General features: G+C 40.1%; 1 protein-coding gene across 1 annotated transcript in view; it reads right to left on the minus strand.

The window, feature by feature from the left end:
- Nucleotides 1-11905, minus strand: part of abca1a (ATP-binding cassette, sub-family A (ABC1), member 1A) — a 30904-nt gene extending 18999 nt beyond the window's left edge. Inside the window, exons 1-8 of the mRNA XM_060917267.1 lie at nt 11728-11905; nt 8983-9088; nt 7852-7945; nt 6386-6527; nt 5728-5846; nt 3059-3180; nt 1959-2150; nt 995-1084 (exon numbers count right to left, since the gene is read on the minus strand). Of these exons, the coding sequence (XP_060773250.1) occupies nt 995-1084; nt 1959-2150; nt 3059-3180; nt 5728-5846; nt 6386-6527; nt 7852-7945; nt 8983-9048 (825 nt within the window). The 5' untranslated portion in view covers nt 9049-9088; nt 11728-11905. The remainder of the gene's footprint in view (nt 1-994; nt 1085-1958; nt 2151-3058; nt 3181-5727; nt 5847-6385; nt 6528-7851; nt 7946-8982; nt 9089-11727) is intronic.
- Nucleotides 11906-17139: the final 5234 nt, after the last annotated feature.

Consider the following 17139-nt stretch of genomic DNA (forward strand, 5'->3'; position numbering starts at 1 on the left):
CAATTGACATTTTATAGTAAAGAAAAACAGCAGTTACTCAAAATGACCTCGTGTTCAGCGAACTCAGCTGTTTAACTGTAGAAGAGCAGGATCTGCTGGCGTCTGGAGCTCAGTAAATCACTCATGACTTTCTGACTGGTCTCCGGTTTCCAAACGCCTGAGAAAATCTGCCAAAGCTGAGCAAGTAGCCAGAGAACCCTGAGCGCCGGCCAGCCGGAAACATCAAACCCCTTCGACTGCTACAGAACGTCTCAACTCACCCGAAACACTCAAGCACACTGTTTCTGATTCTGAGTATAAAACCAGAATCTTTCTCTGTAGTTCTGTACAAAATGGTTGAGTGGGCGGAGCTACAGTACATACGAAGTTCCATCTGTGATGTCACAAAATAAACTCAACAGCTTTCAACCACTCACGTCTGATATTCACATGATTACAGAATGCCGTTATATGTACAAACGCTTAGGCACAGGACAAGAGTGCTAAGCTAGCACTCGGCATAGCAAACGTTTGTGATGAAGAGACAGTGGTTGTCATGGTAACGTTGAAATAGATTGTGATAGGTTTAAATAATTGAGTGAGAAAAAAGGAGTGTCTGAAATCCAGTTCGTGTGACGAACATGAGCTAGCTGTTCTCTCACTGGCTCGTGGTATCAACGATGGCAGGAGGACAAGGGGGCGTTTCCTTAATTTGCATATTCATACATACAGTACGTGCATATCCTGACGTGTTTAATGAGGTTGAAGGTGTAGAGATGTTCCTCGGCTATTTATTACAGGTTATCATTATTATTACAAATAGCATAAAATAACCTCCGTTCAGTGAAACATTCATGAGTCTTTCTCTTGTTAAATAATTTCAAAACAGTGGCTTCTGACCTATATAAAGTGAAATTAAATGTTCTGGAGATTGTCCCGGACGGATCACATTTCTAAGACTGGTAGTTCATTTTGCATCCAGAAGTGGATGAGGGATATTTTTGAGCTCGCTCACCTCAACAGCCAACGATCCCAGACTCTTCAGGAGAGTATCAGTGGCCAGAGACACATCCTGGACGAGTTTAGGGTTGGATCTGACATCGTTCTGCATAGAGACAAGAGGAGAGTGAGACACGACAGGAGTTTAATGAAGGAACCCATCAATTTAAAGTTCTGTTTGTCAAGAAGTAAACTGGTTAATACTGTGGGTGTTTTTTCCTTCACCATTGTGACCTTTAATGAAGGAAAAATAAATAAAGCCAGTGCTCAGGGTGTTGTGAATTCACAATGACATCTGACTAACACGTTGACACACTCGGACAATCGCCTGGTTTTCCTGCATTTCCCACAGAAACATGCATTCACACTCACTGATCTAACTGTTCCTATTCTCATGTGAACAAACACACACACAATTATTATGTGGTTAGAAATGTTCCTTCTGAACTTGAAAAAAGGACAATGCTCACTCTGTGATCAGTCATGTGATCTAACGGTTTCTCCAAATCATTTCACAAAGTGTGTATTGTAGAAATTATTTTGGAAATGGCCCAGAATTCATTCTGTCCATTATTCTTCTACACTGACTGCTTGACCTGCATGAATGCAGCTAAAATGCGACAATTAAATGTGACGATTATTTCTTTCTTTAGTGTTGTTTCAGAAGAAAAGCAAGCGGGGTGTTTTCTGTGAATAAACCGAATAAACCTCATTCCATCAGCTGAAAGAGAAAGTCTGATTAATGATGAACTGAAGTGTCCCAGCAATGATGTCCTTAAAGAAAACTTCACCACCAATGAGTCCCTGTTACTATAGAAACGATAACGTATTAGAACGAGTGCATTAATAATGTATGAACCTGCACTACTGTCAGAGCTGCTGCTATATTGAATTAATCAACACTTTCGTTTAATCCCGACGTGTCTAACTGTAAACAAAGTAACCTTCGCTCTGGTCACGTGGGTCTGTCTGCATCTTACCCGGATGGGTTTCAGGAAGTCAAGGTTGGACAGGAAGTGGCTCTCTGCACCGTTCAGCCAATCAGCAGGCGACTGACAGATGATTTTCTGCGTCATCTCGGAGACGTTGTGATCAGCGATGCTTACAAACTCTTCCAGTGACGTTGTGTTGCACAGATCTCTCAGGTGCACTCCGAAACCTTTAATCAGCACCTGGGGAAGCAGGTATCATCTTTCTATAACTCATCAATAAGAACAGAATGACCTGTTGGAAAGCTCTTTTGTTTGAAGTTCGTGAAGAAGTTTGCTTTGTGATCATAGTTTGTCATGACCTTCACGTTCCCATTTCAAGTGAGAATGTTCTGTACCGTATCGTCTCCCCACTCGTCCTTCTCTCAAGGCTACAGAAATGATTCTGGAATAAACTTAACATTTTATTTTCAAACACTGGGAACAAATCTGTCAACCCTCTAACTCTCTGACTTGGCAGCGTTCCTACAGAGGGGCGTATCATTTTAATCAAGGACATTTTAAAGCACCTTCAACATTTCAGGTGTGTTTCTACTGCAGGGGTGTTTTTAGGATCTCTGGAACGTTTTCAGGAAACCATCGATTTTCATCCATGTTTGATGAGACACAAATTCAGTGAGATATTTAAATGAATCTCTATCAGCTCTAACGTGAAATCATTGAGTCAGGATGTGAAACACAGCTGCGCTCCTTTAGCGGTGGATGCAGGAAATTCTGTTCTTGTCATGCGACTGCAGTCTGTCCTTCCCCTTGTGTTCTGAATCGTCCCCTCCCCTCATCCTCTCATCACCTCATCCTGTCCCCTCGTCCTCTCCTCCCTCATGTGTCTGTGGACTGCAGTCGTCTCGTGACAGTTCGGTGAATAGTGAACCTGCACCGCCTCATGGTTTGACCTTTGTGTCATGCTACATGTAGGCGTATGAACAAATAACCACACAGCGCTGAGTTCAGAGCTTATTCTATAAAACACTTAGAAACGGTCTGATTTTATATCTCCTTATTTTACTAAGAAGGACATGAAATATTTTCTGATGTGCGAGTGAACAAAACCAAACACGTCTGAAACGTGATGTGTTTAAAACCATTCTTACTTTTTCCAGGTTGATGTTGGCTTCCACTATCTGCTGCACGGCATGTTTACTCAGTGTTGTGTTCTGCTCCAGGAACTCAGACAGGGTTTCATTATCACGGAGGAAGTCCTTCAACTTAAAACCTGCAAAAAATAAAAACAAATCATGAGATTAATTTAAAAAAAAAACCAAAAACCTGCGTTTAGTTCAGAGCTCTTACACAATTTCAGGAATGTTTTAATTAATTTATTTTAATTGCAACTACTAATTTTTATGAATGTTAAACAGGGCTCGTTAAACAGCAACATCAGAACTCATCACTCAGCAATAACACGTATAATAATAAAGCAAACATGATAATGATGACAATAAGAGTGACACGTGAAATAATGCAGCGTGGTATTTAGGACAGACAGGGCAGGAAGACAAGAGAGTGAGACACTGAGACGCTATTCTCCAAGCTCTTCACATACAATATGTCAGAATATTCCAGAAAGGCTGTCTGTCTAAACCGGTTTGAGCCAGGCTGAGGTTACTGTATGTCATTCCTCTTTGAGCACTGTTTTATTATCCTGTATGTGAAAATGTGACACGATACAAAGCCTTTATGTTTTTAATGCTTGAAACTATTTCATATTTAATATTTCTCATATTTGATTTAAAGCCATCATAAAATACACTGACATCTAAGTACAAATCTTATTTAGACATTAGAGAGAAATCCCGCAGGTCTAAACAGTTTCCTGTCTGGGACTGAAACCTCCTGCACACATTGAGAATCAGGACCCAGGTGTAAAAAAGCCGCTGAGGGGCCAATAATTAAAATCATTCAATGCTGCGTAGAGACACTACGACTTCCAGCATGCCTTCTGCCTCTGAGTTACAGAGAGGTAACAGAAAAGATGTGAAAGCACAATATTTACTGTAATTACCGTGCTCAATTTCAGACTCATTTAGTTTTTAAAGTCCAGACAACTTCCTTTCAAAAGTCTTCCAATTGTCTGAATAAATAGAGAACCGAAGACTGAACACTGAAAGCCTGTATTTAAGTCTCAAAGCTCAAACGTGGAACTTGGCTCACTTAAAAGCGTGTGAAGAACCCAAACCGAATGTCAGCCAGTAAACTCATGTTAATGCAAAAAGAACGATGACTCATGAGGATCTGCATCCTGCTGTGAGGTGGAACGCTGACACATGAGCAGAAGCTTGAAAAAGAACCAAGAAAGGGAACAAAAGAATGGAGTGTTAAAGACGCAGAGGACCTGAAAGGGGAATGGGTCGCTGCCAAACTCAGTCACTGACCAGCGAAGCAGGAAATCAGTGAAACAGTACAAAAGGGACAAAAGGCAACGGGGAAAAGGGCATCCTGGTGTACACTTGGTGTATTTACACAAGAGGAACCTTCTCTGGAACCTGAAAGCTTTAAAACTCGGAAACCTTTTGTAGAAACCCAGGAACTTTAGATGCATTTTGTGTTAAGGGACCTTTTTTATAATATCGTGAACCTTTTAATATATTTTCAGCAGAACCGCGTGAAACTTTAGGCGTATCTCCACCAAACAGACTTTTTCAGAAACCCAGGAACTGTCTCAAGAACTCTATATTAAAGAGGGAATTTTAAAATTCCTGAATTTTCAGGAATTTTACATTTCAGTTGTGTTTCCACAAAAGAAACCATTTCAGGAGACCAGAATATGTTTTTCAGAACTCAAGAACTCGAGGTCTGTTTCCTGAATTGAAAATTTACACAACAACCAACTCTTTCAACTTACATTTTAAAAAGCGATTTACTTTGAAACATTGCATAATTTGATATTTCCTTCATGTATTTGTTCAGGCAGCGAGAGAAGTGTGAAAGTTGCCTAATGTAGGAACTATACAGCTTATGATTCTAGAAAGGTTCCAAGACAACCTAAACACATGCTTTTAGCCTTGCTTAAAAATAAATCAAGAGTCATGACCTAAGTTTGTGATAAACCAGTTTGTTTACAGCTCTGTAAACCGTGTCCCAGAGCACAGTATTCTGCTCCAGAACCTTGAGGCCTTTTAAAGGGAAAACAAAGGAAGGAATGTGAAAACCAATGATATGTAAACTGTAAACTTTTACCATGTGAGTCTGAGTGCTGGAGGTTTGCGTTTCTGTAGGGTGTGTGTGTGTGTGTGTGTGTGTGTGTGTGTGTGTGTGTGTGTGTGTGTGTGTGTGTTGTCCAGTGGGAATACTTGACCAAGACGCATTACAATCCAGAAAGCCTGAGGCATCTGAGAACATGATAATGATGGAATTTTGAATGCAGGAAGATTTCTGCCATTCTGATTTGTTGCTCAGAGCTTTCTGCACTCAGCCAGGAAGCAGAACAGGAAATAAACACACCAACATGCCTGCGGTGTCCGTTTCAGATAGAACAAAGTGTTCAGCACTCATCTCAGAGAGTCGTGGACGCCACATATTTTGCAGTGCTTAACCCTGTATGCAGGACAGGCGAGTTATGTGCCCATGGCCGAGCGTATGGCACAGACTGATAACATATCAGAGCTGAGGTGAAGCTGGACAGTGAGCCAGTAATATAATATTAAACCTGCCGTTTAATGATCACACACTGCTTTGCTGTCACACGATTCAGCTATGCTATAAATAATATTCCCAAAATAATTCATTTGATGATGAGACTCTGTGGTTTTTGTGGATGTACCTGCAGTGTTGTTCTGGAGTTTCCTGAGAGCTCGGACGAGTTCCTTGTACCCTTCAAAACTCTTATCGTTTTGGCTGTAGATAAGGATTTTCTTGGCGTCAGTGAGCAGCCGGGAGATTCTGGAAAAACAGTGACGTTAAAATAACCAACAAACCAGCGATGTATGATTATTTTCATTTCATCTCAGTAAATTTCCATTTGTTTCTTTGAATGCTTTAGTGTAATAAATTTCCATTTTGAGACTTCTCTTAGCAATGCCATGTTGACGTACCGGGATTATAAATGTGTAACACAATATCACAGTTTCTGCTTACACATTATTCAAATAGGATGGGATTAACGCAACATGGAAATTTTGGTTTCTGTTTAATCTTACTGTCGTTAGTATAGAAGATTATTACTAATTAATAAGCTGAGGTGAATAGAAACTAGAACTTTAATGGGCACTTGATCTCCAGGGATTTTTTTTTTTTAATGAAGACCCATATGACACAGGGGTTTACATTCAGTAAATGTTCCAATTATAAGCTATTCAGTAAGAAAAGAACTTTTTTTTTCCTAAAATCTGTCCTTAACAATATGGTCCAACATTCCTGCTATAACTACAGATTTCCCTCAAGGGGATGGATTATAGATTGGGGAATTATGGGAAGCTTACATCGAGTCATTAAAGTTGCCCACAACACCAGGACTCTCTCCAGGAGTTGGGTACCGGAAGCAGGGGTTGTTGGCATTGCAGATGATTCCCTGTACCCAGGGCAAAGTGCCCGCTGATGGCATGGCCTTGTTGGGAAAGTGGCCTAAAGAAGATTTGTTTAAGACAAACAGAAGCGATCATTAGTGTTTACTGTTTAATGTTCAGAAAGTTCTTCCTGTATCAAGCTTTTAAGTGCTCCAAGAGATTATCATGAAAAATATTAAGTAAACAAAAGAATTGCAAACACTTAGTACAGTTAAATCTCAACAGTTCAGTGAAACTCCCTGGACAGGTTTAAACAAGTTTATCAAGCAGCTCTTGCTGATCCAGCCTGGATTTATAAGTCACATTATTGTTGTTTTCATGATTATAAGGGCCAAAGAGTCAGGAAAGTCATTTTTTCATGCTACAGCGCATTCTTTGTGCAATAACTGTGTAGTCAATGCAAAACTGAATAGCACCATCATTCTTTGTAACACTGACGAAGATCCGAAGAACTTCATTACATGTGCAATACCAAGCTCTTTTTTTAGACCAAAGTTGAACAAGCACATTTATAATGTTTATTGAAGACAACTGGATCATGTGTAATAGCTCTTCTTGGAGTTGTTTTGATATCCTTGACCTTCTTTGAGGCTCAGTCTATGTTCCACACAAAGCAAACAGGGGATTGATTCAAACACCCCAAATTCAGGTGAATGCAAACAGAAAACATTCCAATCTTATTAAAATCAATAACTCATAACTAAAACCTTCAGTCTTTAAGACTCATTCAGAAATGTTCAAACTATAGGTGGTGAAATTATCTTTATTACACTGATAAATTAACATAAAACTAAAATGGATTTTTGGTAAAGTAACTATTATAGTTCACAATTTTATTGAGCGTGTAAGAATCACACACGTGACAGTCCAATGTTTATATCATTATACAGGTATAACAGTGTTATTGTGCACCTGTTTCAGTTATATGGTACTCAAATATGTCCCTCCATCCATTATCTGTAGCCGCTTATCCTGTACAGGGTCACAGGCAAGCTGGAGCCTATCCCAGCTGACTATGAGCGAGAGGTGGGGTACACCCTGGACAAGTCGCCAGGTCATCGCAGATGCAAATATGTCTTTGATACATCCAGTTACCCCACCTCTCGCCCATAGTCAGCCGGGATAGGCTCCAGCTTGCCTGCGACCCTGTAGAACAGGATAAGTGGCTACAGATAATGGATGGATGGATCTATCCAGTGTCTGCTATTAAGCAAGTACATTTTTACACAATGAACTGCAGATAGTTTCACATGCTTATTTTGTGCGTGACTGCAGGTATGGCTGAAACCAAATGCAGCTCAAGAGTTCAGAAAGATCAACAAACATATTTTGCTTCTCAGAACTGTTTTACAGAACGAGATGAAGTGCTACAGGTCACTTACATTCATGCTGTTCATACGGAGGATAGTGGAGTCGCACAGATATTAAAATGAAAAAGATGAAGAGAGGCCACACGATCTCAATCAGTAGCTGAATCTGAGAGAGAAAACAGCATTTCAGGGATTAAACATTTAGATCGTACATTAGAGTTCACAGTCTACCAATCTGTACCCACTATGCAAAGTTTCAATACAGAAAAAAATAACCACTGTTCTATTAAATCAAGGAATCACTGTAAGGACCTCACTGTCTCCCCACAGACTGTAATGAAAGTGTAAATGAGTGCTTTATTACAAACGAGTGAACCTGTTTTTACCTACGAGCTGAGATTTGGCTTTATACAGTTACAGTAGCAACTGTTACGCAAATATATGTTTATGTCCCTGATTAAGTGATCCAGATTGTGCAGGACTCAGCTTGAGGTTTTAGGTTTATTGTGAAGACGTGTGAGAGATTCTATCCCTGGATGTGCTTCAAACTTCAGATATTTTACTTGAAAACAAAAATGTGCTGCGCAGGACGACTGTTTCTGTTTGAGATTTGTAGACAACTTTGATGTGGTTTCCTACAACTGAAGTGAAGATTCTTGGTAACTCTCTTTTTCCTGTTTCGACATAGAGCCGAGGCTCTCCATATCTGACTCTGTTACTCTGTGTGTTGGAACATTCCTGATACTGATGAATTCATCTAATGCAAGACATAAACAGTAAAATGTTTTTTTTTTCTCTGCCTGTTATTAGGACAAATCCAGACACTTTTCCCTTTTCTTGGACTGAATCTGAGACTGAAATGACAGCAGGTTAGAAGTATAAGGGAGTTTATGGACTTAGATGATGCTGATCCCGTCAGCTGTTTGAGACAACCCTCTATTCATTGTTTTTTTTTTCCCCAGCTGCCCCTCTGCGTCTGTTAGATTGACCCCCAAAGCTGAACACATGCTGGACCACACTGTTTTAATGGTGGTACATTTATATCCTGCATTAACCACTATTAAATATATGCTTTTAATTATTAACAAATCGAGGAATAAAACACTTGGGGACATGCTGTTTTAGGAAAATAATCAACTTCAGTGTGGTATGAGTAACTCAATGTTATTGTTAAAATGTTTTGCATTCACGGTATAAACTCACGGTCTGTCTCCGTCGGTAGGTGAAGTTCTTCCACAGCAGCAAACCCAGCTGAGTGCAGACCGCCATCTTACCGCGGCTTCCTGCTGCTCGCACTTCCTCTCTGGACCTGACAACACAACACACCAATAACTGAATATAAAGCGCTCAGGTGTTCACGCAGTCCACGATGCCACTTGAGGCAACGCAGCCAGACGCCCAGCACAAGTTAGCACTTCCTATTTGCTGGACAGAACTCACACCACTCTTATCTCTGAGTGACTTTATAAGATGAGGGATGGGACATGATCCAAATTCAGCACACACTCAACATGGCACAAAAATCAACCTTCGAACCAGTACATATTAGAGCTGAGGCTCAGAACAGAACACACACTCACACTGCGGGTTCAACTTCTGCACTGTCGTCAAAAAGTAACTGGCGTCACGGTGGTGTAGTGGTTAGCACAGTCGCCTCACAGCAAGAAGGTTCCGGGTTCGAACCCAGTGGCCGGCGAGGGCCTTTCTGTGTGGAGTTTGCATGTTCTCCCTGTATCTGCGTGGGTTTCCTCCGGGTGCTCCGGTTTCCCCCACAGTCCAAAGACATGCAGTTAGATTAACGTGGGGCAGCCTTGGACTGAGGTGCCCTTGAGCGAGGTACCGAACCCCTGACTGCTCCCTGGGCGCTCTGGTGTGGCTGCCCACTGCTCTGAGTGTGTGCGTGTGTTCACTGCTTCAGATGGGTTAAATGCAGAGGATGAATTTCACTGTGCTTGAAGTGTGCATGTGACGAATAAAGGTTTATTCTTCTTCAAAAAGGTTCAAGATATTACTATAAATGCACACGCGTACACACATACACAAATGAGTAAATTACTAAACTGAATCACTGGATTACTAATAATTACTGCTACAGTGCGCCGAGTTAAACTGGAGAAAACACACCACACTCCTGAACACACCACCATGGTGATAAACACTGGAACACTTAAGAAGTTAGTTGGGTTTTTTTTCTGTTTGTTTTTTTTCTTTGTGTGTGTCGAAGCTCAAATGTTAAAGTGAATTAATTGCTGATTAGATGCTACAATCTACGAAAATAGCGATTCTCAGTCCTGTGACATGATATGGTGGTGTTTTCTCCAGGCAAACACGCGGGTTAGGATTTTAACCCAGATCAACACCTGTAAAGATAAACTACTCTACACTCATTCCTTTATGTATTTATTGTTACATTAATGGTGCTTTAATGTTTACTGTCATAATTTATACAATAAATATGCATTTGCATATATACACGCACATTCGTTAATTCGTAAATCAATCAATCAATAAGCTAAGTAAAATTTATATTCCAAGTGATCACATTAAAAACACACCAATGAGCCCTTGATAACACATAACCACCAACACTCGCATTATTCTCCTTGTAATTTGTTTAATTTTAGAGAATTTTATAATTTCCTTCACTCAGAAATAACTCGCGATCTTCAGGACCCTACAGAACACTAACACTGATGCATTTTCCTACCAATTTGATAATCATATTTGTTTTGATATTATATACTGGTAGAATGGTGCTTTTTTTTTCTCCACAAGACACTTCTTCAGTTTGACAGTCAATAATCTGAAATTCATTTCTATAGTTTATATGAAATTGTGAGTAAAGTCAGAAATTAATAATCTCTCTTCATTGGTTTCTTTGTTCTCAGAGCATTTCTTCAGTCCAGGCAGTGTGTTAAAGTATAAAAAAACCTGCTAGAACTGGATGGTAAAGAAAATATTATATATTTTGAGAAAATACAAAATACATTTAAGTATTTATTTATTTATTTGTTTGTTTGTTTGTTTGTTTGTTTGTTTGAAGTCTGAAACCAGCTGGTTGCTTTTAGGACGGTTCTCTAAGTTTCTTTGTTCTTAGTCCTTTTTTTCGTATATTTTTCCACTTCAGACAATTTAAATAATAAAAGCAGGAGGAAGAAAATCTCATTTTAGCTTTTGAAAATATTCCTAGATGACCTGGTCACCTTTAAAAAGCCGAGTTAATTGAATCCTGTGATACATCTCTCGCTTTCATCCATCATGTTTATTTAATTCATTAACAATAATTATTTCTCTGAGTTTCTTTGTTCTCGTTAGACTTATTTTTCATATAATCTTATAATGTCTATGAGCAGGATATATGACATGTAAACAGGTTTTAATGATTACAGAAAAATGTTCATGGACTGCAAACCATCCTAAAGAACCCAAAGACTTGAATGAAGCTCAGTAACACAAAGGGATTGTTCTGTTATCAAAAATAATAGTGCATGTGACCAAACAGGCCCTGTTTACATGATTAAAAATCATTTTTAAGTGTGTGTGTGTGTGTGTGTGTGTGTAGCTTTGTGAAGAGGTTTGAGTGGTTTGTGTGTTTTCAGAAAAGGGAGGAGGAGAAGGAGGAGGAGGAGGTTACTGTCGGTCATTTCATACAGATGCCCAGTGAAGCTCACTGCCTTTGTCTTTGTCCTTCAGGACATTTTTCATTTTTAATAATAAAAAGACATTTTCATTAAAACACTGCAGGTAAAAGTCCAACACCAAACCCGGAGACACTCAGTCACAGAAACACTTCAGAGAGAATTTAAGATAAAAACAGATTCAGTCCCAGATCTTTACAGCTCTTTGGCTTTTTAATAAAAATAAACACAATCTGAACGTGACAGCAGCTTAACATGAAAACATAAACAAAAACATAAACAAAAACATAAACATAAACACAGCGCTCACCTGTCACTGTTCCCCACTGCAGTGTATTTTACAGTCAAACTTCATAAAGTTAAAATCCTTCACACACACAGGAGATAAACACACACACACACACACACACGGTCCGGTTCAGTCCAGTCCGGTTCGGTGTCTGTCTCTCTCTCTCTCTCTCTCCTGCTCCGTTACAGATCTGTTCTCACTCTGTGTGTTTTTTCTCTCTCTCCATCCTTTTATAGCAGGACGATGTTGCCGCTTTAAGCTCCGGGGTTACTCTCGGTCAAACCCGAGAAACCGCCGCCGAGCACGTGCTCAGTCCAAACATTCCTTAAACCGGTAGCGCACACACACACACCTCACTTTCTAAAACACACTATTATGTGAGGGGCATCACATATATATATATGTGTGTGATACATAATGTATAAACTTTCTAAAACACACTATTATGTGAGGGGCATCACATATATATATATATATATATATATATATATATATATATATATATGAATGATACATAATGTATAAAATGTATAAAATCTGAAGGTGTTTAATTAATTTGCGCGTCATTGCAGAGTCTGAGCCAAATGACCGACAGTAACCTCTTCCTCATGAACACACACTCGGTTCACATCTCACAGGTTGACGAGCATGATGAATCACTTTCTCAGAGAAATTCAGAATTCTGGATAAAAACCAAAACCAAACTCGAAGACAGTAACAGCCACTGAAACTGTGTTCATTATAATTTATACACAATGTAGTGTATTAGTTTATCTAATTTATTAGTTTCTTCTGAGACTAAACGCACAATTATTAATGCGATTAAAGCAATTTTACTTACCTTTCTATTTTTTCCGCATTCATAAATTTAATTTTTTCTATACCTTTGAGTCAGAAAAACTTCATAAAAATGTTTTTTTTTTCGCAGTCCGGTTTCCATCAAATCCTGCGCTCTGATTGGCTGGCGAGCGGGTCCGTATCCTACAGTACGGACCCCGGTTACAGACCTCCGGCGACTCACTCGTTCACAACAACAACAAACATAGTAGCATTTTTTGTCAACATTTATCTTATAAAAAAATTTAAAAGATTATCAATTTTTGCCAGCATTTCTCAGGATAATAGCATTAATTTTACAGCACGGATAGCGATAACGACAGTGTTCACAGCGAAAGCGAGTTTTACTACCCTGAGGAAGAAGAAATAAAAGAAAACATTTCAGGAGAAAGCTAAAAACCTCTAACTTTAGCCTAGTAAACTAGACCCACCCGCCTAGCGGCCAAAAATATTTTTTGCCTGCGAGTGGGTCTAGCCTCGCACCATATCAACAAAACACCCCGGGCATCAAATCGTGCCCGCCAATCACAACGCAAGGTTTTTGTTTGGATTCTTTGGGTGGGCTTTTGCAGGAGTGACGACAAAGCTGTGCGACGCTGGAGAAAGCACAACAGGAAAGATGGCTACGGCTAGTGAACAGCGCACGTTTGACTCCGCTTTGGAATCAGTTTTAGAAGAATTAGACTTGGAGTTTTCGTTGAAACATGAGCAGGAAGAGGCTCTCCGCTCACTCCTTTTCAAGAAGGACGTTTTCGCTGTTTTGCCGACCGGCTATGGCAAAAGTCTGATCTACCAGCAGGCTCCGCTCGTAGCCAAAAGGATGGGCTAGTTTGTGCAGTATGAAGAATTAATAAACAGCTTTGAAACATTACTTTTTGATTGTTTCTTATTTTCCCGTTATTTTAAATTTAAGGGAAATTATTTCACCAAACACCACTAAATAAAAATAAAAACTCTCAAAAACAGTTTAAGCAAACCTTTGAAAAACACTTGAAAAAAATAAGAGTGTATGTTAAGTATGTGGTACAGACTCCAAACTTGTGGTCATTATCTCCAAACTTCTTAATATCTAAAACCTGTTTATTAATTAATACGCATTTTGAAAAATTATTTATTTCAAGGCCTCCCCCACTGCTTTCTGTCGCTCTGACTACGTCACAGTCACTGTTGCGCTGATTGGTCAGAGCGTTGGCCTATACGCACAGAGACAGTTTGAAAGACAGCAGGTTGTTCCTACCCACACCCTTCGGAAATGTCTACGAGCGAGGCCAGACTAAATATTCACACTTAGTCTGGCTTGCCAGGCTACTCTAACTTGCTAATGCCAAGCAAAAACATGGCTGAATCCTGAATGACTCCTATTTGTATAAATAGGGGACTACATAGGCGGCAAAATGTAGTTTTTTTTTTCCTGCCATGGAAGTGCACTTGTATACCAAGGAGGAAGCAATTTGCATTACAGCTATGAATGAGGATTCAAAATGGCGACTCGCCTAGGTTTTCCCTTTCAGGTGCTCTCATTTTCTGTTAGAATTTGCTAAACAAAAAAAAAAATATATATATATATATTATTTACCAGCTTAAGGTCGGTCCATATGGTGAAATGCCGTGACCTTGGCCTTGAAGACCTCGACCTAGAGGGCCTTGATCAGTACTTTTAAGACCTCGGTCACGGTATTTCATGATACTGACCTCCCAGCTAGTAAATAACATATATTTACATCTCATCTCATCTCATTATCTGTAGCCGCTTTATCCTGTTCTACAGGGTCGCAGGCAAGCTGGAGCCTATCCCAGCTGACTACGGGCGAAAGGCGGGGTACACCCTGGACAAGTCGCCAGGTCATCACAGGGCTGACACATAGACACAGACAACCATTCACACTCACATTCACACCTACGGTCAATTTAGAGTCACCAGTTAACCTAACCTGCATGTCTTTGGACTGTGGGGGAAACCGGAGCACCCAGAGGAAACCCACGCAGACACGGGGAGAACATGCAAACTCCACACAGAAAGGCCCTCGCCGGCCACGGGGCTCGAACCCGGACCTTCTTGCTGTGAGGCGACAGCGCTAACCACTACACCACCGTGCCGCCCTATAATATAAATATAATATACATAATAAAAGTATTTCTGTTATATTGCTATAACAGGGCAATAACAAAAAAAATCATTAATTAAAAAATAATACATTAATAAATATTCCAATGGCTAATAATAATAATGGACAGCACGGTGGTGTAGTGGTTAGCGCTGTTGCCTCACAGCAAGAAGGTTCTGGGCTCAAGCCCAGCGGCCGGCGAGGGCCTTTCTGTGTGGAGTTTGCATGTTCTCCCCGTGTCCACGTGGGTTTCCTCCGGGTGCTCCGGTTTCCCCCACAGTCCAAAGACATGCAGGTTAGGTTAACTGGTGACTCTAAATTGACCGTAGGTGTGAATGTGAGTGTGAATGGTTGTCTGTGTCTATGTGTCAGCCCTGCGATGACCTGGCAACTTGTCCAGAGTGTACCCCGCCTTTCGCCCGTAGTCAGCTGGGATAGGCTCCAGCTTGCCTGCGACCCTGTAGAAGGATAAAGCGGCTAGAGATAATGTGATGTGATGTGATGTCTATATAACATCTTTCAAAGATATTTGCCACAATATAAAAACAGCTGAAATTAAATATAGATGAAGAAACACTGCAGGACTCTAGCTTGCTCTGCATATTGTGCTACGGTCACTTTAGTTCACCAAAGTTCATGCACACTGAATAACTGAATCCTGAGGATTAACTCAGGCATTTGGTGAATATTTTACAAACTGGCACTGGATTATAAGATAAACAAACTGCTTATGAAGCACAGGACAGTGTTTGGGCCATGAATAACCCATCAAGTGAACATGTAACAGATCAGGAAACACACAGACACTTAAAGTGCATATCATGGGTAAATTCAGGAGCAAGATCAATGTAATTCTCCTATTTTATATTAAACTTTGGTCAAATATCTGTCACATTTTGCATTTTGTGCAATTTTTTTACCTTGCGCAATACCCGAAAAATTCAGTTGAAATCAAGCCATTTGAGGCGAATTGGTCCGCCTCTGAAAAAACTTGGCATTTGGATTTGCCGGGAAACATTGATTTTCGTGATGTCGTGTGTGGGACGCCTCCTTCTGAATCCTACGTCAGCGCTGGTTTGTTTATGAGAAAACGACCTGGTGGTTTTCTGCAAATTTCTTCAACGTTATCACGTAATTATTAAAATGGTTAACAGATGTATCGTAGGAGGGTGTAGCAACACCAATCTTGATGGGATTAGTACTCATCGTTTTCCAAAAGACCGGGCAATGAGAGAGAAATGGGAGCGCTTGGCCTACACAGGCTGTGCATTGAAACTGTGCAAAGCTCTCACAGCCTGCTGGCGCTTCCGCAGGTAACATCACGAATCTGGCTCCAGACTCCCTTGGGATTTTTCCAAATGCGTTTTGTCATTTTATTTTTTTCTGCTGTAGACTGATGGTCTTGTGCAAAATTACCCTTCTGGATGATGAGTGTGTAAAGGGACATACTTTCATATAAAAAAAACTAAATTAGTCCAGGATATGCACCTTAAAGCTGCAATGGTGAAGGAAAAAACTGAAGATCCTAACTGTCCATATCTCCACCTGCTGCTCTTTGTCTGATCATGTGACCTGGGTTTGTGTCCTCTTTGTGTGTCATCAGCGACGTCTCACTTTAACACTCGGGACGGCAGAACGGAATCAATTCATGTCTTATTGTGATTTCACAAACGCCAAAGATATTAAAGAAAGAAATATAGATTTTAACCAATAACAATCAAAATGTGCGAATCGTGTTCTTCTGAGTTCTGGTCTCTGATTGGTCAGAGGGTGTTGATTAGTTCTCTCTCACAACAGCTCTGACAGTAGTGCAGGTTTATATTAATGCCCTCGTTCTAATATGTTGTGGTTACTAGAGTAACAGCTCATTTACAGGGGTGTGTCCAGTGGAGACTATGCTGATAATAAAAATGTGTGTGACTGTAGATATGGTGAAGGAGAAATGTGTTTGTGTATCATTTCTAGAGGACTCGCCTGTATCAGTGCTGTGTAACAGTCAGAAGTGAAACTGTAACTAAGTTTTCTGATGGCTTCAGGACAAAGGAGTTTACGCTCCTTTACAGTTTCTCAGGAGCACGCTGTAATTTTTATAAGAAAGGTTTATAGCTGCTATAACATACAGTAATTGAGGACAGGAACCAACTCATTTCACTGACGTCCTCAACATAAATGTAACTACAAACAGACAGAAAGTACGAGGTCTCATTCTCCACTAAATGCAAAATGTAATTGTTGGTAAACTGCTGTGGTATCAGAGGAATGAAAGACGAATGATAAAAGAAGTACAGAGATACAGATGGTGTAAGTCAGTGGAAGTCCTGCAGTGACCAGGTTTACACACACATCATGATCCTGCTGTTTATTTTATGAAACATGAAGCTGATGTGCCAGGTCTCTGATGTTCAGCTTTCTGTGATGATTTGAGTAAAAAATGGTTAAAAAAAAAACTTTCATAACTGTGTCATGAGGCAGATGTCACACATGAGGCAAA

Source organism: Neoarius graeffei, chromosome 3, assembly GCF_027579695.1.
Source record: "Neoarius graeffei isolate fNeoGra1 chromosome 3, fNeoGra1.pri, whole genome shotgun sequence".
Taxonomy (NCBI): domain Eukaryota; kingdom Metazoa; phylum Chordata; class Actinopteri; order Siluriformes; family Ariidae; genus Neoarius; species Neoarius graeffei.